The 25500-nt window shown below is 35.2% G+C and overlaps 1 protein-coding gene across 3 annotated transcripts; it reads right to left on the reverse strand.

The window, feature by feature from the left end:
• Window positions 1-1860: 1860 nt before the first annotated feature.
• Window positions 1861-17327, reverse strand: NTAQ1 (N-terminal glutamine amidase 1). Of its 3 annotated transcripts, none has more exons than XM_074266097.1 (6): window positions 17105-17327; window positions 14424-14523; window positions 13376-13426; window positions 9085-9233; window positions 8588-8712; window positions 1861-2165 (listed from the first exon to the last, which is right to left on the reverse strand). In XM_074266097.1, the coding sequence occupies exons 1-6, from the start codon at window positions 17185-17187 to the stop codon at window positions 2059-2061; spliced, it is 615 nt and encodes a 204-aa protein (XP_074122198.1). In that variant the 5' UTR covers window positions 17188-17327; the 3' UTR covers window positions 1861-2058. The 3 variants fall into 3 exon arrangements, with proteins under 3 accessions (XP_074122198.1, XP_074122188.1, XP_074122179.1); XM_074266087.1 differs by lacking the exon at window positions 17105-17327 and adding an exon at window positions 16600-16686; XM_074266078.1 differs by lacking the exon at window positions 17105-17327 and adding an exon at window positions 16326-16344.
• Window positions 17328-25500: the final 8173 nt, after the last annotated feature.

The following is a 25500-nucleotide window of genomic DNA, read 5'->3' on the forward strand; positions in this document are numbered from 1 at the left end:
CTGAACTCTGAGTTAAAAGACTTATGGTTAGAATTCCTTAGTCCTGACTTTATTCCCTACTTGTTATACAAATCCCAGAATTTAAGTTGAAAAAACACTAACCCATCTCTAAGGCAATTTCACTTCTGGTTATCTATTGGACAGCTTTCCCAATATTGAAGTTAAATATGTTCCTTTGCAACTTCCAACCATACTCCTAGATTTTGGGGTAAACAGTACAAGTCTTTCATATTATAACCCTGTGAATACTTGAAAACAATTATGTCTCCCCAAAGGATATAGGCAATCATCTGTAGGTCCTTCTACCAAAAATCATAATGGCATGAACCATACTAGTTTTCCTTCCCATGATAGTCTCCAGCTTATACATGTTCTTTGCGTGTAAACTATGCATGTAAACTGCAAAGAATTAACACATTATTTCAGAAGTAATGGAAGGCAATAGAATAATTATCTCCCATTATTCTCTTGCTTTGTAGCTGCCATATCATTGTTAACTCATATTGAATTTGCAGTCCATTAAAATGTCCAGATCTCTTTTCAGGAAAATTGCTATCTGTTTAATGTCTTCACCACCTCTCACTTAATTTTAGTCTTTACCTCTCTATCATTATTAAATTTCACCTTACTGGATTTGGCCCAACAATTTGGCTATTGAGATATTTTTGCAGTCTGTCAGCAGCTGTTAATTATCCCTTCAAGCTTTGCATTATCAGCAATCACTTATTCAGTAAAATTATCAAATTTGATATCTGTGAAAATACTTTGTAAACTTCAAACTTATACAAATATTAATCAACAAGCATTTATAAATGCCTACTTTGTGTCAGACTTTGTAGAAGTCAGGATGTGTAAAAATTAGAAAAAAATGGAGCCAAGAGGTCCCCTAATTCAATCTCTTCATTTTTATAGATGCTATGACTCAGGCCCAGAGAACAAACTAGTTAGTGGCAAATACAGGGCTAGAATTCAAAGTCCAATACTCTTTCCATTACACCATAGCTACACTACTTAAATTAGCAATAATTGATCCAATGTCTAAAGAGAACACAAGTGTTGAAAGAGATCAAACATCCTTACAATATAAAATTCTGCAAAAAAATTAAAATAAACTCTGGTGTCCTGGACCAACTAAAGTATCCTTTGTTCTTTATCAGATCTGGTACTTCAATATCAAATCAACCTCTAAGAGGTCATTATAGACCCTAAGAGTTATGTTAACATCCATTAATTATATGTAAACCACATAATACTTTTAGATGAATGCTAGGGAATATTATAACTCTGAAAAGGTTATGAATCAAGAGGGACATATATAGATATAGATATATTAGCTCAGGATAAATAACTTTCTAACAATTAAAGCTGTTCAAAAATTGAATGGGTTGCTTCAGTAGACAAATAAGTCGGATGAACAATTGCTGGGAATTCTTGTTAGGGGATTTATATTTCACAGAGTGATTAGATAAGATTATATCTAAATTCTCTTCCAATCTACAAGTCTATAATTTATTTTCTTTCTGTAGTATCCCCTTCTTTATGCATAGTTACATCATATAAATCAAAAGAGGTTTATTGACCTTTGCTATTTGTAATTCACTATGCTGGGATTACAAAATGGTTTAAACATAATCCTTGTCCTCAAAAAGCTATCTTGGAGAGAAGGAAAGAGAAAAAAATACTGGGAGGATTTGATGAAAAGAGAAAAGTGTGATTAAGCCAAATAAGCTTGAACAAATAACATCAAATATCTAGCAAAACTTTTTACCTTAAAAAAAAAAAGATAAAATTTGCTTAAGTACAAGAAAAAATCGACAAGAATAGCTTAGAAATTATTTGTTATATTAAGCACACAAACTCTTGACATACAAAAATATTTTTATTCAATTTTTTCCTTCAAATTTCAATTTTATGAAGTAAAATAGAAAAACCTAATTCTGTGCCCATCTCATTGGGCACTATTTACAAACCTGGAGGATGTTGGTATTCACATCATGCAAAAGGAAAAACAAATATGTGTCCCAGAATTATTCCATTATCCATGTCCATATGCAGAAATCAGTTCTTATTGCCAAATCGATGTACAAAGTCAGGTAGTGTGTATATAGCTCCCCATCCAACCTCAGGATTCATACTGATAAAATCATTCAGGTTCATTTTTGAAGCTAAGAGAATGCACAAAAAGAAGTGTATATGAGTAAAATAATTTTCATTTAATCACAACATAATTCAAAGAGCTAGAAGTATCTCTATTAAAAAAAATAAACTGGAAAACATAGTAAATCATTCTACAAGGCAGAATTGTACAAAATTTTAGAATTGAAAAGCCCCTTGGAGAGCTATAGTCTCTATTTTCCTACAGAAACATAAGTAGAAATGTGAATAACACAGAAAGAACTAGAATCCAGAGCACTTAAGTCATAGTCCAGTGCTTTTTCCAAATTTCATGATGCATGAAAAAATTCAGATCAAAAAGGGAAAAAAAAACGAGAAAAAAAAAAAGGAAGCAAACAACAAAAAAGGTGAAAACACTATGTTGTTGTGATCCACATTCAGTCCCTATAGTCCTCTTTCTGGATGCAGATGGCTCTCTCCATCACAAGTCTATTGGAATAGGCCTGAATTACCTTATTGTTGAAAAAAGCCACTTCCAGATATCTTCAACATAAAGAAGATCCAACTCACTTCCAGTTGATCAATGATGGACAGAAATAACTACACCCAGAGAAGGAACACTGGGAAGTGAATGTAAATTGTTAGCACTACTGTCTATCTACCCAGGTTACTTATACCTTTGGAATCTAATACTTAATGTGCAACAAGAAAATGGTATTTACACACATATATTGTATCTAGGTTATATTGTAACACATGTAAAATGTATGGGATTGCCTGTCATTGGGGGGAGGGAGTGGAGGGAGGGGGGGGATAACTTGGAAAAATGAATACAAGGGATAATATTATAAAAAAAATTACTCATGCATATAGACTGTGGGAAAAAATTCTAAATAAAAAAAAAAGAAAAGAAAAAAAGAAAAAAGCCACTTCCATCATAGTTGATCATCACATTATATACAATGTCATCTTGGTTCTACTCACTTCATTTAGCAACAGTTCATGTAAGTTTCCCCAGGCCTTTCTAAAATCATTTCTTATAGAGCAATAATATTTCATTACATTCATGTACCATAACTTATTTATCCATTCCCCAACTGACAGGCATCTACTCAGTTTCCAGTTCCTTATCACAATAAAAAGGGCCGCTACAAACATTTTTGCACATATGTGTCCTTTTCCTTTGTTTATGATCTCTTTGGGATACACTTTTTGATCTAAGAATATGTATAATTTGACAATTCTTTACACATTTTAGAAATGAGGCCTTTATCAAAAACATACTGTAAAATATTTTAGTAAATTTAAAAAATCTGAAAACTATATTCAATATCATTTCAATATAGCTATTTTGCTTTGTAAGTCTAGTTTGTACATTTAAAAACATTATTACAAAAAGGGATCCAGAGCCTTCACCAGACTCACATGATTAAAAATGTCAAAAATCACTGTGTTGTAGTAAAAGCAGTATTTTAAAGATGATCAACTATAGAGAACTGACCCTAATTTATAAGAAATCAAACCATTCTCCAATTGATAAATGGTCAAAGGATATGAACAGACAATTCTCAGATGATGAAATTGAAACTATTTCCACTCATATGAAAGAGTGTTCCAAATCACTACTGATCAGAGAGATGCAAATTAAGACAACTCTGAGATACCACTACACACCTGTCAGGTTGGCTAAGATGACAGGAACAAATAATGATGAATGTTGGAGGGGATGTGGGAAAACTGGGACACTGATACATTGTTGGTGGAGTTGTGAAAGAATCCAGCCATTCTAGAGAACAATTTGGAACTATGCCCAAAAAGTTATCAAACTGTGCATACCCTTTGACCCAGCATTGCTGTTATTGGGATTATATCCCAAAGAAATACTAAAGAGCGGAAAGGGACCTGTATGTGCCAAAATGTTTGTGGCAGCTCTTTTTGTTGTAGCTAGAAACTGGAAGTTGAATGGATGCCCATCAATTGGAGAATGGTTGGGTATATTATGGTACATGAAGGTTATGGAATATTATTGCTCTGTAAGAAATGACCAGCAGGAGGAATACAGAGAGGCTTGGAGAGACATCAACTGATGCTGAGTGAAATGAACAGAACCAGAAGATCGCTGTACACTTCAATGCTGTATGAAGAAGTATTCTGATGGAAGTGGATATCTTCAACATAAAGAAGATCCAACTCACTTCCAGTTGATCAATGATGGACAGAAATAACTACACCCAGAGAAGGAACACTGGGAAGTGAATGTAAATTGTTAGCACTACTGTCTATCTACCCAGGTTACTTATACCTTCGGAATCTAATACTTAATGTGCAACAAGAAAATGGTATTTACACACACATATATTGTATCTAGGTTATATTGTAACACATGTAAAATATATGGGATTGCCTGTCATCTAGGGGAGGGAGTAGAGGGAGGGAGGGGATAATTTGGAAAAATGAATACAAGGGATAATATTATTAAAAAATAAATAAATAAATAAATAAAAGGATGATCAACTATGAAAGACTTCTATATCTTTCCTCCAATATGATACTCCACTGCTTTTTTTTAGTTTATTTATTTTTAATACACATTGTTTTATGAATTATGTTGGGAGAGAAAAATCAGAGCAAATGGAAAAAACCACAGGAGAGATTTAAAAAGAAAAACAAAACAAAACAAAACAAAAAAACAGAAAAAAAGAAGTGAACATAGCATATGTTGATTTACATTCAGTCTCCTTAGTTCTTTCTTTGGTTGCAGATGGCATTTTCTGTCCAAAGTCTATTGGGATTCCTTTAAATCACTGAACTATGAGAAGAACCAAGTTTCATAGCTGATAATCGCGCATTCTTGCTATTATTCTATACAATGTATTCCTGGTTCTGCTTGTTTTGCTCAGCTTGAGTTCATATAAATCTTTCCAGGCCTTTCTAATAATGAGCTTGTTCATCATTTTTTATGGAACAATAATATTTTATTACCTTCATGAACCACAACTTGTTCAGCCATTGCCCAATTGATGAGCATCAATAGAGTGCATTTTCTTTGGCTAGTCCCATGTCTGGAATTGTTTCTACTTGTTTCCTGATTTACTTCAAGTACCAGCTAAAATTCAAGTATTCTCAAAAAGTCTACCCCATTCCTATGTATCATTAGTGTTGAAGTATAAATATTTCATGGAGGTAGTATTTAAGTTGGTTGTTACTGGGTTTTTTTGTCCTTTCATTCTCAAAGAAGACCATGACATAACAGAAATAATGCCATGATATGCAAGAGAATTGGATTTAAGTGAGGGAGAGCTGTGTAAGATCACCTGTCTCACTTTCCCCTCTACAGCCATCTGAGTCCAGTGGCAAGATATAGATCGAGATGATTGGAGATGGCCCTAGATGCAATGGGAAACCTTGGCCTTCTTAAGCTAAGGTCTTCAATAAGTCTTAATTTGACTGAGACTGCGCTCATTCAGTGATTAAGGCTAGGTAGCAATGGAGTCAAAGAATCTCCTTTCACCTAGTCTTAAAAAAAAAAAAAAAAAATCTAAAAAAATAAATATATAAATCTGGGAGGGGAAAATTCTGTAAGAGTTTCTGACCACATTAAAAATGATTGTTATTTACAATCATAGTCAATCAGGACCCAAACACTGACCAAATGGAGCTTGGCCTAGGACCTGTTGGTGGTCAATGAGAATCAGATTGGTTTTAGTTTAAACCCTGGTCCTTAAGAAAGAAATCTAGCCAGTAAACCCCAAGATAATTTGGGAGGGTTCAGAAGTGCAAAAGAGGGGGCAGGCTTTTTAAGAGCATAAAAAAGATATAATACTTTATGTAGACAGAGGGAGGAAAGAAGGGAGGAAGGGAATGAAGTTAAGAAATGGGGAAGGAGGGAGGGAAAGAATAGAAATAGAAGAACTGGAGAACTTTCCAGATAAGAGATGACATCATGTGTGGAGGCACAGAAATACAACACCACAAAGTACATTCAGGAGATGATGAAAATCAGTTTGGATATAGATGATCATTTTAGAATTATTAGAATAGAAAAGAATGATAAGAATAGCTAGCTTTTTATATCATCTATTGTGTAGCAGGCACTATGTTAAGTGCTATACAAATATTTTTTCATTTGATTCTCACAACAACCCTGTAACAGGTGCTGTCATTAGTCTCAATTTACAGTTGAGAAAATTGAAGCAGAGATTAAGTGACTTGTGCAGGGCTATACAGCTACTACATATATGAGGTCAGATTTGAACATAATCTTCCTAACTACAGATATCCAACATTCTACCCAAAGAGCTACCTAGCATCTTACTGGAAAAAAGTAATATGATACTACAGAAAATAGCAAATTTAAAATCAAAGGATCCAATTTTAAATTCCTGGGTCTGCTATTTATTACCTGTGAATTTATTACCTGTGATTCTGGGCAAGTCACTAAGCCTCTTTATCCCAATTTCCTCAACTATAACATGAGGCATTCAACCAGATTACTTCTGAGATTCCCTCCAACTCCAAATCTATTTTGTGCATTAGGCAATGCAACTACTATCCCTATCTTGAAATACAAGTCTAGAGGCTCAGGAACACTGTGACAAATTCCTTTTTTTTAACCTACTTTATATCTAAAAAAGAGTAATTAATGACATGAATTTCTTGCACATGTCCATTTTCACTTTCTCTTATAATAAATGCAGCCTTTTTTAAATCAGTAATGCCTATACCTATTATTAGAAAGCTTCTTATTAAAATTAAATTGTTACAAAGATAGCCATTACATCTCCCCAAATAACTAACCACACTATATACCTTTGAAAGTCACATATCAAACAATTTAAAAAGAGATACATTTTAATTATTAAAAATTTCAAAGATGACAAATTTTCTTATTTGCAAACTCAAAGTACATCAAAAGCAAAGAATACAGGTTAATGTTAATATCTCAAAGGAGTTCTATAGCTCTTAAAAAATCAGAGTGAATTTTTTAAAATTGAAAATGTTTTTTCATTCTTACCCTTAACAGTGTTAATGATGTCATTAAATCTATATCGTGATTGGGCACCCCAGGTTTCCTGAACCTTGATAAGAATAGTAACTTCCTAATACCTTTTTTTAAAAAAGATTCAGTGGCTAAAAAGCTGTGAGCCAACACTTCACAGCTTAGTCAGCAGGTGGTGCAGGAACAACATGATACATAAACCCTCTCTCCCTGTAGCCAGAACAAGTCTACATTCTAGGTAGACTATTCACCCACAAATCATTATTTTTAACATAATACTAAAATTAATACTTCAGCCCATATAAAAGAAGCCAATTGTCATACATACTTTTTTATTTTAAAAAGGTCCATATTGACTTTTAAAATTGTTCCAGAAGTTTCTGAAATTACTATGACATCCATTTCACAGCAAATCACTATATTTTTTAGCTATGCCAGTACACAAGCTCACATTCATACCATACCTTGGTTTACAAAGCACTCACAAAAATCCAGTAAAAAAGGAAAGATACTATTAATGTTATATTATGATGAGAAAAATAAGAAGTTGTGTTGCTATTTAAGAGTAGACACATTTTACAGATCCATTCTTTCCCCAAAAGGGATAAAAAACTTTTTTCCTTTTCTCACCCTGTTATTTGTGATCCAGGTATCATCCTCATCTCCCTCCCTCTACAACCATAGTCTCAAACCAAGCCCACCCTCTCTAAGAGATGAGTTTTTGCCTTATCTTACCTGAAACTACCTTCCATGCTATTCCCAGTCAGATACTTGCTATTCAGTTTATACCACAGCTATTAACCTTATCTCCCTGTCACCACAAGCCTGAACTCTGTCTCTGGGTCCCCTAGGGTTGGAAAAAACGTTTCCACTTCTTCAACAAGACTTGGTACCTGATATATAGGTAGAGAGGAAGATGAGTCAAAGGTCATACTGAGGTTTCAAATCTCAGTAACTGGCTTTCAACAAATAAACTGGCAAGAGGAGTAGCTTGAGGAAGGTAAGATGATATAATATAGAAATCCATTATACCATGTTTTTATTATATTTAATTTATATGATGATTAATTTTAATCATTTGATGCTGATTTTTGGATCGTTCATTCACCTGGTGGCAATTAAATAAATATTTTAGTTACCTCCAATCATCATGAACCTTTCTTTCCTCTTCCATAATCTCCTTTGCTCACGAGACTAATTCTTCACTCCACTACTTTCCAATATTGGTTGGACAGGTAAAATAGTAATCAATAAAATAAATTGTGAAAAGTAGATTAATCACTTAATCTCTCTATGCTCGTTTCCTACCTAATAAATATACCAAAAATACTAGTACTTGCCACTTCTTCACAAAATTTTTATAAGATCAATAATCTTATACATTATTGATAATCTTTAGAGAGGGAAAAAGCTGTTTTGTAAAGTAAATTGAAATAATTGATATTAAAACCACACAAATACAAAGTAGTCTACCTCCAGTTTGAATGCATGGGTAGGGAGGAGGAGGTTCTCTCCAATTTCCGCTGGAATCTTTCATATGAGATCGGTCAGATGCAAAATTCTTCAAATACAAGTCTGCTCGAATCACTCTAAATTTTCTAAAATTAAATGAAACACTTGTATCAGAAACATTTCTCTAACAGGATGTATATATGATGTGTAAGTAAAGTATAACATGCATTTCAAAAGATGACATGTGGGACATTTTTCATCGATGAAGGAGTTGGTTCTGCTGCTTCCCATCCCTTTGGGGAAAGTGAAAGCGAGATTATATCAGGAATATCCCTAACCAGAACAAGAACCTAGCCATTGGTACATAATTATCAAGTCAAGGCCAAATGCCAGTTCCACAGTGATGTAGGGGTAAGTACATCATTGGCAATAATTGTGCATGTGATAAGTAAAATCAGTTATTGTGCTTCTACTTTAAAAAGTAAAAAAAAAAAAAAAATCACTATTTATTTGCTTACCTTCTAAATTGTGGGTGAATATCATCATCAGACTTAAAGGCTTCTTCTACATAAGTGTCAAAGGGGCATGGAAAAGGCAACACAGTATCAAGATCATAAATGAAACTCTGTCCTCCACTTGAAACATGAAGCAAAACAACATGGTAATCCTAGAAGTAAAAGCTTGAGTTAACTAAGTCATTTTACATTTATACTTCCCCTTATAGGTTATAAAACCCATTCCTCACAACTTTGAGCTGGGCAATACAAATATTATCTCCAAAATACAACACTGACACTCAGAGAATTTAAATTAAATCATCCATCCAAGACTACTCAGATAATAAATGGTAGAGCCAGAATTTGGATCCAAGTCTCTAGACTTTATATCTAATATTCATTCTATCATATCACTAATAGAGATCTATTGAACAAAGAAAATGGAGACTTGAGAGGTTGTTTTTTTTTTTTTGTTATTGTTTTTTGTGGGAGGGTTTAGAATACAGTCATTAAAAAATAAGGAGATGGATTAAGAATAAAATAACTATGAAGCATTGCTTTCACATGTTACATTTACATTTTAATTTATTATTGAGATGAAGAAAAATCAACCATAATGTGGTAATCTTACAGATAATCTATGGCATATAATAATGATGAATTATTTGGGGGTAGTGTTTTAAATTATTACATGCTATGGATTGAAAGAAACCAAATGGAAAATGATGAGGTTATTCAAAAGGACTTTGGATGTTTCCCTTTTTATAATCAACACAGATGCAACATCTATAAAAATGAAAACAAAATATTTTACAAATTCAACTATTTTTTACACATAAATTTATACAGCTGCTCATCTTTCTATTAATTTTCATTTTTTTTCTAATGAGCTGTTTCAAAAGGCAGGTGTTGGTAAGGGCAAGAGGGAAGTTTAGATATATAACTTTTATCACAAAAATTATTATTACAGCTAAGCACTCTGGAGTATGAATGTCACTAATTAACAAATTCTTTTACCTCCATGGTAGGAGACAATATAAGAAAGACTAGATTTACAAAATATTTTCCTCCCTACAATCCTGTGCAGTAGTAAATACAAGAATGATTATCCACTTTTACATGCAATACCAGCTGCTAAAACTGTGAAATAGCTATGTCCAAAAACAAGTCTGCTTCTTGTATCTATCATCTATGTCAGGAAGTAGTTAATGACTTTATCATAGGTCATCTAGAAACATATTTATCATTGAACTAATCAGACCTCTTGAGTTTTTCAAGTTTTGTTTATTTATAACACTGCCGTGGTTGTAAAAAATTGTTCTTCTGGCAATGCTCACTTCATAATTACTTCATACTTTGTACCATTCCCTGAAATAATTGTGTCATTTCTTATAGTGCAATATTTCATTACATTCATTACATTACATTTTAATAATTGGTTCAACCATTCCAAACTTGTCTAAAAAAAGCCATTTAAGGTACATTTGATTCTAGGTATTTGCTTTTATTTGTTTCTCTTTCCCCTTTTAGTCTCCTTTTCAGGACCAGGAAATTTGTTATCCTTGTAACTATTCCTTTCTCAATATTATTCTATTTAATGCCTTTACTCTCCTGCCCCCACCTTCGATTTCTGCTTATTTCCTGTTGAGTTTGGTGTATTTCTATACTGAACTGGGTGTGTATATGTGTTCCACCTTTCTTAGTTCATTTCAGAGAAGAGTAAGAGTCATCTGATGCCCCAAACCCCTTTTTCCATGTTCATATATTTCCAATTAAGAGAAGTATTAAGCTCTTTTCTCCTATCTATACTAGTACATTCCATTTACCCTCCCTACTCTTTCTTCTCTTCTAACCTAAAAAACAAAACCAGCATGCCTACTGTTTTACTTTTTTTTTAATTCTTTCAATACTCTTTGAAGATATTAATTTATTTCTTCTCTCTCTACATCAGAATGTTAGTACTACATACAGCTCCTTCTATGTGCTCAAATAAATTTACCTTTCTTGGTTTCTCTGAATGTCTGTCTTTGTTTTTCAACTCAACTCTGGTCTTTTTGTTTTCTTGAAAGTCATGTATCCCATTAAAGATCCAATTTTTTTCTCCATGAAGAATTACGTTGAGTTTGCAGAGTAAGTTATTCTTGTGTGCAATCCTATATCTTTTGCCTTTTGGAATATAGTATTCTAGTATCTCCTCTCATTTACAGAAGTAGCAACTAAATCTTATATCATCCTGTTTGTAGTTCTTTGGTACTTGAACTGCTTCTTCCTGGATGCCTGTAGTAGCTGTGATATTCCTGGGAAGAAGGATGTTAGCAGTTGGCAGCTCAAGTAAAGTATAAAATGGTATCTGAACTGTCTTAAAGGAAGAGAGAGCCTCTGAAGTAGAAGTAAAGAAAACTTAATTCCAAACATGTGAAATATCCAATACAAAGGCAAAGGGTGTAGTGGGAACGGTTTTGCTGGTTGCTACAGTGCAAGAAAAGTGATGTACATTGAGCCTGGAAAGAGAAGTTAAAACCAGGTTGTAGATGGCTTTAAGTGCTAAATGGCATTTATATTTTTATCCCAAAAGCAATGTAAGTAGATGGAGGGGAGGTTCATATGGTCAAATTCTACATTTAAGGTAGCAATATGTATGATAGGCTAAAGTATGAGAGATCTCAGTCTGAAAAACCAATTAGGAGGCCACAGAAATAATCTACATAAGAAATTATGATGGCCTGTACTATATACATAGTTATGAGAGTAGAAAGATATGGAGATGTTATGGAAGAAGATACAGTAAGTTTTGTAACAGATTGGATATATGGGGAAAGAGAAAGTAAGAAGAAAATAACTTTCCTCATACTCATATCATATCACTCAGATGTAGTCCCCCATAAGAGAAATGATTGTTTCTTTCACATATTAATAACTAATTATTGAATTAGGACCAAGGTTTTTGCCCTTTTCTACTTCTTCATTCAGAAATCAACCAATGGGGGGCAGCTAGGTGGCGCAGTAGATAGAGCACCAGCCCTGAATTCAGGAGGACCTGAGTTCAAATCTGGTCTCAGACACTTAACACTTTCTAGCTGTGTGACCCCTGGGCCTAACTTCATAACTTCACTCAACCCCAGCCTCAGGAAAAAAAGAAAAAAGAAATCAACCAGTGTGGGAAATCTTGGGCAAAGACTATTCCATTCAGGTAAGCTAAGACTTAATCAAACATAGTAAGAAATTCTAAATTTAGTGGATTCTAACGAGTGGATTGCTGCTCACTGTGTTTACTGAGACATGTCCTGGAAAAATATGGATTTTCCCTTTTGTCAGAAAGGTAACATGAAAACTGATAAATCTCTTTGACCAAAATTTGAGTGTTCCATGTCACTTACCCCAAGATCCTCACTAGAATAAGTTTCCCCTCTCATTATAATATTAATACTCTCATTAATTGTTAATGAATCAGAGTTGGTTGCCACCCTCAGGAACACCCACTCTTCCAAGGGCATATATAAATATTGAGTCTATCACTATGATTTACCTTTTATCCAAGATACACAGCTAAATGACCATTCCTTTTATTATAATATATTAGCATTACTAATGAAATGATTAATTATCCAGAAACTGTGTGTCTCTAACATTTTAAACTTCAGACCCAATAACTCCTCCTTCACCCCATCTCATGGGAAAAAATGGCCCTTCTCCTTGACATAGCTTATCCTTCTTTATGCACAAGCAATGTAATTCCATTCCATCCACTCCAGAAGATTTTTTTACTTTGTTATCCCCACTCACATCTTCAGTCTCTTACTACCTAAGGCTGCTTCTCTGAAATCCATTAACCTCCTCTAGCTATTAACCTATATTTCTCCTTTCTCCTTTCTTCATGATCAAACTAATTTTTATGTGCCTAAGTAAAAGACACCATGCTTGGCATTTGGAATATAAGTACAAAAAAGCTTTCAAGAAGATTAATTCCAATAATGCATAATATTAGTTCTAATAATAGTGACCACACTAACATAATCATGAATTCTTTATGTCATGAAGTTTATTTTAGTCTTACCTTTATCATCAACATCATTTCTTTTTTTCTTTTTTCTTTTTCTTTTTTTTTTTTTTTTTTGCTGAGGCAATTGGGGTTAAGTGACTTGCCCAGGGTCACACATGGAGGAAGTGTTATGTGGCTGAAACCTGATTTGAATTCAGGTCCTTCTGACTTCAAACTAATGCTCTATCCACTGCACCACCTAGCTGCCCCAACATCATTTCTTTTTTATAAATAAAGTAAATACCATCCAGAAATCATTTAAGATTGCCTTACCCAAATGATAGGTCCATCTCCAGGTCTGGCCTGCTGCTTCCAAATTGGGATCTACAAAATACAGATTATTTCAGTTCAGCTGAATTTTCATTTAATCTTTCATATATATAAAAGCTGATATATAATTTAGATATGAAGTAGTAGATGCTTTTGTCCCAGAAAACAAAACTAGAAGTAACGAATGGAAGTTTCAGGGAGATAGAATTTAGGTTTGATTTAAGGAAAACTTTCCTAACAATTAGAATTGTATAAAAGTAAAATAGGCTCCCTTAAGAAGTACTGGATTCCTTTTTAATAGAAATCTTCAAGAAAGAGCTTAATGACCACTTGTTAACTATGTTGTAAAGGAAATTCTAATTTTGGCAAGAGTTTACCTAGAAGGCCTCTGAGTTCTGGTCCAAGTCTGAAATCCTGTGATTCTGTAACATAGTTTTCTTTAAAGCTAGTTTTACTTCCAATTTCTCTAAGAATACATAATCATCAGTAGTTACTTGAATTCTAAGAACCTTAATTAGCTCTTAAATAATAACAATCATAATAACAGGATTACACAGGATTATAGAATTTAAAGTCCTCATAATAATCTTGTGAGGTAGATAGCAAAAATATCAATTTCCCTTTTACAAATGAAATCCAATCCTTAACAATGTACTTATAATGTTCATCCAAATGTCCATTTTAAAATGTTAGTCTATTTTATAATATACAACTTAAAACAATAATTACAATAAAATAATAATATTTGTATATCATATTAAGTTTTGCAAAGTGTTTTATATATTATCTAATTCAGTCCTAACAACAAGCCTGGGAGGCTATATTATCCCTATTTTATAGATAAAAAAACTGAGGCTAACAGATATTAAGTGACTCTCTCAGGATCATATAGCTACTAAGCATTGGAAGCAGTATATTAAATTGGATTTTCCAGACTTCAAGTTCAGAACTCCACCTCTATACCACTCAGCCCCTCACATATAATAGTCTTTTATTGTAAAATACTGTTCTAAAGCTTGCATACTTTCCCTCCTACTAGTTTGCAACTTACCATCCTCCTTTCATTAGATATGAAGACAGCATAACATTCTTCTAAAGGATATTGATCATGATTTTTTATGTATTCACAAAGCTTCCAGATATTTTCTTCACTGAAATAAAAGCATTTAGTTTTTAACATTTTTATTTGATAAAATTTAAAGAAAATGTTATTTCTTCCTATTAAACAGAAGAATAAAATGATCATTTTATCTTTTAGCTACAAATTTAAAGCCCAACAGACCACTAACTATTCTGTGATCTCTTCATCACTGATTATGTATTAATGGCTATAGTCTTTAACAGCTATAGACACTGAGGTCCTTAAAGCTTTACTCACGTCTCCAATAGCTTAGGAATTACCTAAAATTGTGAGCTCAAATATATCACACCAACTCTTGACATATACCAAATAGGTTAATCTGTTTCTGTAGCTTCTAAGGCAGCTACTTGACTAAAAATAACATTTAAAAATGAGTAACATGAATGGCACCAGAAATTCTAATCAATGCATACAAAATAGTCTTTCAATTTCTCAAGTCATGATAGTATCTGCCTAGTCTTATTACTTTCTCATGACTAAGCAAAACACAGAAGCACAAGCAGTCTTGAATTTATCTCCCCAAATCATTCCCATAATACCTTTACTGAAAAGATATTAAATTCCTCCTAAGTTGACAGTCCAAAGCTGTAAGGTCCTAGGAAATTAAATCAGTATAAATTAGAACTAAAAAAGTACTGTTAGAACTGGAAAGATTACTAAGAAATAATTCAACCTAAATCCTTCATTGTATGGGTGAAAATACTAAAAGCCAAGGAGGAAATCTTTTCTCCAATTTTCTCCAACTAAAAAGTCTGCTAATATTTGCACATTGCTGTTTTAAGGTTTATTAAAAAAAAAAAAAAAAAAAAAAAACCTCTTAGATACATTATCTTATTTGATCCTCACAAATCCTTATTATCCCCATTTTACAGATAAGGTAACTAATAATCTGAAGCTGACATAGCTGTGTATAAGTAAGATTTAAATCCAGGTCTTTCCTTATTTTAAGTTCCAGATTCTCAAAGCCTGAACTCTGAAATTCTGAGAAATAACAAACCCTATCACTTACTAGTAAAGCAAAGAGTGATAATGTGGCCTAATAGGCAGAGTTTTACACTTAAAGGCAAAGAAACTTCAATTTAAATGCCACTTTTGATAACTACCAGTAGACTATGAGCAAATCATTCAGCTTAGCTAAACCTGTTTTCTCTTCTGCAAAATGGGAATATTACCTGTAGGACCTTACAAAGTTGTGAGTCTCAAGTGACTTAACAAGTAAATGCATTGTTCAAAACTTGAGTTTGCTGTAAACGTAGGTACTATTTTTTATTATTATTAAAAACGTATATTCACTATACCTCTGCCTCCAGACATCTAATTTTGACTATTTTACTTCCAATGTTTTGCCTACCGTGATTTGGGGCAAATGTTTAAATAAAAAGCACTAGAATATGCATTTTCATCTCTTTCCTGGTTTTAAATGGAAAAACATCAAGGAAATCATGATTATAGAACAGAATCTTAGAGCTGAAAAGGGCATGAGGAAATTCAATTCAACAAACATATTCAGCACCTATGTGCATAAGGCCCTGAATTTGGCATATAGCAAAAAAATGTGGCCCAAATATCTGGTCCAAACCGCTTCGTTATGGAGATTATGAAATATTCAAAAAACACAGGACTGGATTTAAGAATAAGAGCACCTGGTTTAAAGGCTCTTCCCTCACAGGGCACTGAGGAAAAGATGAAATAATATGTGTCAAAGTGTTCTGTACTCTTCAGACATTACAGATATCTAGCACTGCAAATTAAAATAGGTCACATTTCTACAGCATTTTAAAATTTACAAAATGCTTCTCCCAATGGCCTTACCCACTTCAGAAATGCAGTAACTGAAGGTCGGGGAGATGATTTGCCTAAACCAGTAAGACCTGTTAACTGGGCTGAAATCTTTGTCTTCCTGAATGGCATTTAGGGCTCCACTTATTACACCGTGGTGTCTTCTCAGTCATAATTACCAGGATCGCCCGCGTTTTTCACACCCCCAACTAAAAAGGGACGACTGCGCTATTTAGTCTTCCCCAACTGCCCCCTCGCCCTCACCAAAAACAGGAACAAGCCGCTTATTATATTTATGACAATATACCGTCCTTCCCAGCTCGCCACACTCAACCCTGAATGGAGCTGTCACCTCCAGCAGAGGGGCTCTGGAGTCAGGCGGCCTGAATTCAAATCTTGATTCCGTCATTTATTACCAGCGTCACCTCGGCCACTCAGGGATCGACTGAGTCCCTCCCTCACTTTACTGTATGAATGTGAAAACTGAGGCCCAAAAAGAGTGAAGGGCCTTGCCCAGGATGGGCCGCTGCCTCAAACCCTGCCAGGCCTCAGTTTCCCCACTTGTAAGAAAGGGTGTAGGGAAAAGGGCCTAGCCTGGTTACTTCCACTCAAAACCCCCTCCGGAAGACCCCAAAGCCGGGCCCGGACCCGAACGAGAGGGAAGTCTAGGGGTGCGCGGTTGCAGGGGCGGCGCCAGGGATTGGCAGGGAAAGGCCCAGAGAAGGCGGTTACCGCAGACTCAGACCGGATTCGGGGGCGGGGACGGGGGTGGGGGCGGACCTCGGCGGGCCAGCCGGCCTCGGGCCCCTTACCAATAGCAACTGCTGTAGGTGCAGGCGTCCCGAGGCGGACTGGCGGACTGGTAACCGCGGGCAACGGATCCCTCTCCCTCCATGGCGGGCGGGCGGGCGGGCCTGGGCCTAATCCGGCCGGCCGGCCCGTCGCCCTCGGTCCACAGGCCCAGGGAGCGCAGTCTGAAAGCCTGGGAAAGAGGCCGCAGTAAAGGAGGAGAGAACCGAGGCGAAGGCCGCGAGGGGCGGGGCCGCAGAGCCTAAAGGGAGGGGCCAGAGGGGTGGGGCTGAGGAGGCCGAGGTTGAAGCCGGGGGGCGGAGCAGAAACACAGAGGACGACCTCGCGGAAGGGGGGAGCAAGAGAGGGCGGGCCTGAGAGTTTTTGAACTTTTTTTGAGTGAACTTTTGACTTTGTATGGGATTCGTTTCTTTTTTTTAGGGACAGAGGAAGAGAAATTGCCCCTAATTTTGTGGGCTTCAGGGATGGAGGCTTATTTTGCACCGCAGGGGGGGTCCTCCTCTTCTCTATATTTTGTATCTTATGTTCCGCGCTGAGCAAATAACCAGAAATAGATAAGGTCCTAGATGAGGCAGCCCAGTAAGTTGTATTCTAGCACCGCAGAAATCATTCATCCGAGTTTAGCTCTTCGAAAATGCCGGAGAGGTCATCTGGCCCAACCTCAAAGCCTAGATTTAGGGCTTGGAGCAGGACCTGAAGGGGATCTGTTCCAACTCTCCCCATCCCCTCTGATGATCCTGGTCTTTCAGATGAGAAAGCGCAGATGAAACCAGTGACTTCTCTGCCTGAGGTCGCAGGGATGGGGGGAGTCAGGATTCAGACTCGGGAGTCCGTGAGTTTCCTTCCAGTTCCAGCCCAAATCTCATCTTCTGCAGCAATCCTTTCTCAGGCCTCCATAACGTGCTTTCCCTCTAAGACTACCATAATTTTATCCCTGAATATGCCCTATTCCATTGAAATCACAAGTCCGAGCCTAGCACCCATCCCCAAATCATGGTCTCTAATCCTCTCGCCATTCCTGTTACCCTTTTTTGAACGCTTCCGTTTGTCCTTGATTTAGCCCCAAATGAAGCATCCCCAACTAAACTTAATACTGCAGCTATCTAAGCCCAAGGCAGAGTTCAGTGATTCCACTTATTTTTCTGATCAGGACACTACCTCTGTCAGTACAAACTGAAATTCTGGCTGCCAGGTTACCAAGACAGCTCATACAGAACATGCTTGTGAAGTCCTTATCAAATGGAGTGTTGTCTAGCTGCCTCCTTGAATCTCAACTTACAGAAGTGATTTTACTTTTATATTTGAAGTCAGTTGTTCTTTTTCCCTTCACTTCCCTTCAATAACATCTTCGGTTCCTTCAAACCATATGGTATGTTTACCACCCTCATCCTTAATTTAGTTTCCCTTTGGCACTGCTTCATCTTTGTATAAATGTTAAATAATTGAGCAGAAGTAATAAAATGAGGAAAGGGGGGGGGGGGAAGAATTGTGCCTTAAATATGGAAACTCTGAAAAAATAACAAAATAACAAAAAAGGTAGAGGAATGAGGGTAAAGGTAGACATCACCTTTCTATCCAAATTAGAGAAAAGGCATAAGGAGTTTTGAAAAGATATCAATAATAGTAGAATCCCAGAATCTTGAATTTATGAAAACAAACGTGAGGGTATGGAGAGTCTAAGATGGAAAGTCTAGCTGCCTTTTAAAAAGCTGGCTTACATTTCTAGTCATATGAAAAAAATGCTCTGTCACTATTGATTAGAGAAATGAAAATTAAGATAACTCTGAGGAACCACTTCATACCTCATAGATGGCTAAGATGACAGGAAAAGATAATGATACATGTGAGAAGGGCTATGGGAAAACTGGGACACCGGCATTATTTGTGGAGTTATGAATTAATTAATCCAACCATCCTGGAGAGCGATTTGGAACTATGCTCAAAGGGTTATAAAACTGTACATACCCTTTGATCTAGCAGTCTCCCTACTGAGTCTGTATCCCAAAGAAGTAATAAAAAAAGGAAAAGGAGCCATATTTGCAAAAATGTAACAGTTCTTTTTGTGGTGACAAGGAATTAGAAAGTGAGTGGATGCCCGTCAATTGGGGAATGGCTGATTAAATTATGATATATGAATGTAATGGAATATTACTGCTCTGTAAGAAATGATGAGCAGGCTGATTTCAGAAAAGCCTGGAGAGACTTACATGAACTGATGCTGAATGAAGTGGGCAGAACCAAGAGAACATTGTACACAGTAACAAGATTATACGATAATCAACTATGATAGACTTAGCACTTCAAAGCAATGCACTAATTCAGGACAATTCCAATAGACTTGGAATGGAAAATGCATCCACATCCAGAGAGATTGAATATGGATCAAAGAATAGTTTTTTCACTCTTTTCAAAAGTTTGCTTTTTCTGATTTTTTTTCTGATTTTTCTTTCACAGCATGACAAATGTGGAAATTTAAAATGATTGTACACATATAATCTATATCAGATTACTTGCTGTCTTGGGGATGAGGGATATTAAAAAGCGAGAGAGAAAAAATATGAAACACAATCATACAAAAATTAATGCTGAAAACTATCTTTACATGTATTTAGAAAAATAAAATACTATTGAGGAAAATAATTAAATTAATAGAGATAGGCATAAATGTATAAAGGTAAGAGGAATTCTTCCCAACAGATAGATAGTTAAGGGCTGTGAACAAACCTTTTCTTTTCACTTCATGTTATTGATATCTTTTGTTTTTGCATCACTTTTTTTTTTTTTACCAAATATATTCTATCTTTTCCTTCTCTTCCCTGAGTCATTCCCTATAACAACTATTTTTAAAGCGATAGCTAAAAAGAGAAAACTCAGGGTGAAAAAGTAACTTAGAAATCTAACTAATCAACACAATGAAGTTTGTCAGTATTTGAAACTGGATAGGTATTTCTCAAAATATAACACCAGTAATTGAAATGAATAATCAAAAAATACAAATTAGCTTAAATCGTAAATATCATTTTAGAGGCCATCAAATTCACTTAAATGGCCAAACATTGTTTTAATCAGTTGTTGGCAAGATTTTGGGGGAAATTAACACTCTAAAAATTCATTGTTAATGGAACTGTGAATTTGCTAAGAATTTTGGAAAGAAATATGGAATTATACAATAAAAGTGACAAAAAAAATTTGTACTTTTTAATCCAAAAAATCCAGTATTAGGCTTTTAATTCTAGGTGGTAATTGATAGGAAGAGACCAATCTGCAAAAATATTCATAACAGTACTATTTGTAATAGCTGAAAAGCTGGAAACAAGCTATGTGATTTGAGAAATGGATGAATAAATTGTGGCATATGGTTGTAATGGATTATTCCTAAGCCATAAGAAGTGACACACATTGCAAATTTGAAGAAATAGTGAAATATTCAAATTGAATCTATGCAAAGTGAAAAAAGCAACATCAAAGGAATAATACATTCCAATTACAATTAAATAAATGAAAGCGATAAAGAGCAGCTAATCTTAGATAAATATCAAAATAGACATTGGTCTTAACAAAACTGAAGCGCACAGCCTCTGGACCCCCACCTTCCCTTCCCTTCTTCATTGTCATCTTCTCCTTTTTTTTTTTTTTTTTTTTAGGTCAGCACATAAGCTTCTTTATATTTTCCCATCTAAACCAATGATTTCATCAATGTGAGAAACTCCTAGTGTGGAAACTTTCTCCACAGATTCAGACTGGCCATTCCTCTACAAAGAAGTATGCTTATTATAGTCTTAGGTTTCCCATTTCACTGGGGGTGAAATCACTTAATGATGGTCACATAGCTAGTATGTATCATAGGGAAAACTTCAACCTTGTACTTCCTGTCTAGATAACCAGCCCTTACTTTCTCCCTTGGTAATATTAACTCCCATAATTGCATTTATCATCTTGATTCACATGGTTCTTGAAACCAAAATACCTTCCATTATGACCTTTCTCAATGTCACAGACTCATTTTTCAAAGCCTACAGAATATCTTATCTGAATGCTTCACTAGCACTTCAAACTCACTTCTTCCAAAGCAGAGCTTGTCTATTCATCAACACTTGCTCTTTTTTTCGGGTTTCACCAGTTCTGTCAGTGGCAGCATGCTTCCTCTCCTTTCTTTTAAAATAAAAAATAAACAAGTACATGGTTGTTTGTACAATCTACATCTTTTTCTTCTCCTTCGATGACTCATCCTTTTTTGGACCTCAAAAGATTTTGTCAATCGTTCTTTGTTCTTTAATCTCTCCCTTAATAATGTTCTAAACTCCCATGATTTTATTAATTGCCTCTATATATATAGATGGCTCCTGAAACTGTAATACCTCCTCCAAGTATCCTCTCTCAAAGTCACAGGTTCACTTTTCAAATGCCTTCAGGATATTCCTTATCAGAATACTTTATTAGCACTTCAAACTTAACTCCTCCAAACCTGATCTTGTCCATCAAAACATGTGATTTCTTTGGGTTTCACCCAGTTCTATCAGTAGCATTACAGTTACCCTATTGTCCCATATTCAAAACCCGGGCTGTATCTTTATTTCCACTGTTTCATCCTTCATATACAATTAGTCACAAAATCTCAATGATTATTCTACAATCTCTCTCATAACTAACTGTAGCTTTTCACCATAACCCTAGTTCATCTTCTTTACATCCACCTGCATTATAGTCTTATAAAAGATCTTCCCACCTCCACTTTCTTTTTCTTCCAATCTATCCAAGACATCACTTACAGACCTATCTTCCTTATGTATAAATCTAGTTACATCTAGTCTCTGCTTAAAGCCAGCCAATTGTTTCCTATCTCCCAGTATTTCAAGCTCAATCTCTTTAATTTTCCATCATATGACACCAGTTTAATGTTCTGGTCTTATGTTTGGGAACACACAAAGCTTTTAAGTAGTCTATCCTTTTGTATGCATACTCCCTTTCATTTCAGCAAAGATATCATCCGTTACTCTATCCCATAGAGAATTTCCAGAAATAGGCTCACCAAGCCTCACATAAGTTGATACAAGGATACAAGTTGATTACACATGTTCTAAGGACTGGAACCTCATTGGATTGTGTCATCTCCCCCTCAGTTCCACTACTAAACTCTCTTTTTTTTTTTTATTAAAGGTTTTTATTTTTCAAAACATATACACGGATAATTCTTCGACATTAACCCTTGTAAAACCTTGTGTTCCAATCCTCCCCCCTCCCACTCCGTCCCTTAGATAGCAAGTAGTCCAATATATGTTAAACATGGTAGAAATATATTAAATCTAATATATACATACATATTTATACAATTATCTTGCTGCAGAAGAAAAATCAAACAGGAAAAAAATGAGAAAACATGCAAGCAAACAATAATAAAAAGAGTGAAACTGCTATGTTGTGAACCATTCTCAGTTCCCACAGTGCTCTTTCTGGATGTATGTGGCTCTCTTCATCACAAAATCATTGGAACAGGTCTGAATCATCTATCTCAATGTTGAAGAGAGCCACATCCATCAGAACTGATCATAATATGATCTTCTTGTTACTGTGTACAATGATCTCCTGCTTCTATTCATTTAATTTAGCATCAATTCATATAAGTTTCTCCAGGTCTCAAATCATCCTACTTATCTAAATTCTCTTTCTTAAACAATATACTCCAGCCTCTAGATTACTCACTAAATTCAAACACATCCCACTATTCTGCCTTTAAGTCTTTGCTCATTTTAAACATTTCTCTCTAACCTCAAGTGTCCATATAATACACTACTTTTTCTCAGGAGTTACCTCTTTTACTGAGAATATTGAGATCTTTCATCATGAGATCTCTCATCTCACTTCTGCCACACTTCAAAGGATATCAATCAGCTCACCTGCTCACTTTTCTTTTATTGTCAGATCCAAACAATCAGTTAGAACCTCTTCCTTACTAAGAACAATCCTTTCAACTGCACCTTTCATCTCATTCCCACTCATTTTATGAATTATTTCTCAGATGACTACAAATATGTTCAAGTTCCCCTATTCAAAGAAACACAAAATTATCCCTTTGCCATCCCCTCAAGCATTCGCCTTATATCTCTTTTCCCCTTCACTACTAAACTTAGGTTCATAAATTTAGAGCTAGAAGGCATCTTAGAAAACATCAAATCCAACCTTTCATTTTAAAAGATGATAAAATTTGGATTTAGGAAGGTTAAATAACTTGCCTAAGATCACAGAAACAGAGCATGAAAGAACTAAGACTTAAATTTAGGTCCCCTGACTCTAAATCCAGCATACTACTTCTACAATGAAATAATCTTCTTTTCTACAATGAAAGGAAATTTATAATTAAAGCCTCTTCTTCCTTACCAATTTATCATTCCCACTATTCTATAGAAATGAACCTTTTCAAAGTTCTTATATACTATATCCAACACCATTTTCTTAGTCCTTAGCTCCCTGAACTTTTCTATAACATTGTCAGTTTGGATCAACTGTCCTTCCATATACTCTTTTGACTTGAGACTTTGCAATAAAAAGTTGAGCTATAGCTTAAAAAGCTTCAGTTGTTTGATTGTCTTAGATGAATATTTTCCCTCCTGATCCCCACACTCATACCTCTTTTTTATTTATTTTTCATTTTTACAAAAATTTTATGCATTGGTAATTTTGCAGCATTGATAATTGCAAAAAAAAAAAAAAAAAAAAAAAAAAAAAAAAAAAGGTCCAAACAGTTATTTTGCTGTACAAAAAGAATCGGACTTTGAAATAGTGTACAATTAGCCTATGAAGGAAGTAAAAAATGTAGGCAGACAAAAATATAGGGACTGGGAATTCTATGTAGTGGTTCATAGTCAACTCCCAGAGTTCTTTGGCTGGGTGTAGCTGGTTCAGTTCATTAATGCTCTCTTGGAACTGATTTGGCTCATCTAATTTTTGGAGAGGGCCTCGTCCATCAGAATTGATCATCATATAGTATTGTTGTTGAAGTATATAATGATCTCCTGGTCCTGCTCATTTCACTCAGCAGCTGTTCATGTAAGTTTCTCCAGGCCTTTCTGAAATCATCCTATTGGTCATTTCTTACAGAACAATAATATTCCATAATATTCATATACCACAATTTATTCAGCCATTCTCTAATTGATAGGCATCCACTCAGTTTCTAGTTTCTGGCCACCACAAAGAGGGCTGCCAAACATTCTTGCACATACAGGTCCCTTTCCCTTCTTTAGTATTTCTTTGGGATATAAGTCCAGTAGTAGCACTGCTGGATCAAAGGGTATGAACAGTTTGATAACTCTTTGAGCATAGTTCCAAATTGCTCTCCAGAATGGCTGGACGTATTCACAATTCCACCAACAATGTTTCAGTGTCCCTGTTTTCCCACATCCTCTCCAACATTCTGCAATATCTTTCCCTGTCATTCTAGCCAATCTGACAGGTGTGTAGTGGTATCTCAGAGATGTCTTAATTTGCATTTCTCTGATTAATAATGACTTGGAGCATCTTTTTCAAATGGCTAGAAATAGTTTCAATTTCTTCATCTGATAATTGCCTGTTCATATCCTTTGACCATTTATCAATTGGAGAATGGCTTGATTTCTTATAGAGTCAGTTCTCTATATATTTTGGAAATGAGGCCTTTATCAGAACCTTTGACTATAAAAACGTTTCCCCAGTTTATTACTTCCCTTCTAATCTTGTCTGCATTAGTTTTGTTTGTATAAAAACTTTTTAATTTGATATAATCAAATTTTTCTATTTTGTGATCAATAATGATCTCTAGTTCTTCTTTGGCCATGAATTCCTTTCTTTTCCACAAGTCTGAGAAGTAAACTATCCTACGTTCTTCTAATTTATTTATAATCTCATTCTTTATGTCTAGGTCATGAACCCCTTTTGACCTGAGTTTGGTGTATGGTGTTAAGTGTGGGTCAATGCCTAGTTTCTGCCATATTAATTTCCAATTTTCCCAGCAATTTTTGTCAAACAGTGAGTTCTTATCCCAAAACATACTTCTTAATTAGCACTTAAGTATTTAATGGATAAAGAGTTTGTTATTTACTAGCATTCTTTTGTTTCTGGGATAGATTTCCACATTTAACCTTAAGACTAGACTCCCCCTGACCATGAGAAGTCAGGGGAAGGGGAGGATTGGGGAATGCCTACTGCCTACATGCTGATCATGCTTGCAAAAATGCATATCAACAAGGCTGTACAGCATAATAAACTGGAGCTCTTTTCACACTCTATGGGTCTTCCACCTCATACATTTCACCTCTGAGATCAAAGGCTCATAGACTGAGCTCTTAAGACAGTGGCAACAAAGTAAAATGAGCAAAACCAGGAGATCATTGTACAGAGCAACAACAAGACTATACAACAATCA

Source organism: Sminthopsis crassicaudata, chromosome 1 (genome assembly GCF_048593235.1).
Source record: "Sminthopsis crassicaudata isolate SCR6 chromosome 1, ASM4859323v1, whole genome shotgun sequence".
NCBI lineage: Eukaryota > Metazoa > Chordata > Mammalia > Dasyuromorphia > Dasyuridae > Sminthopsis > Sminthopsis crassicaudata.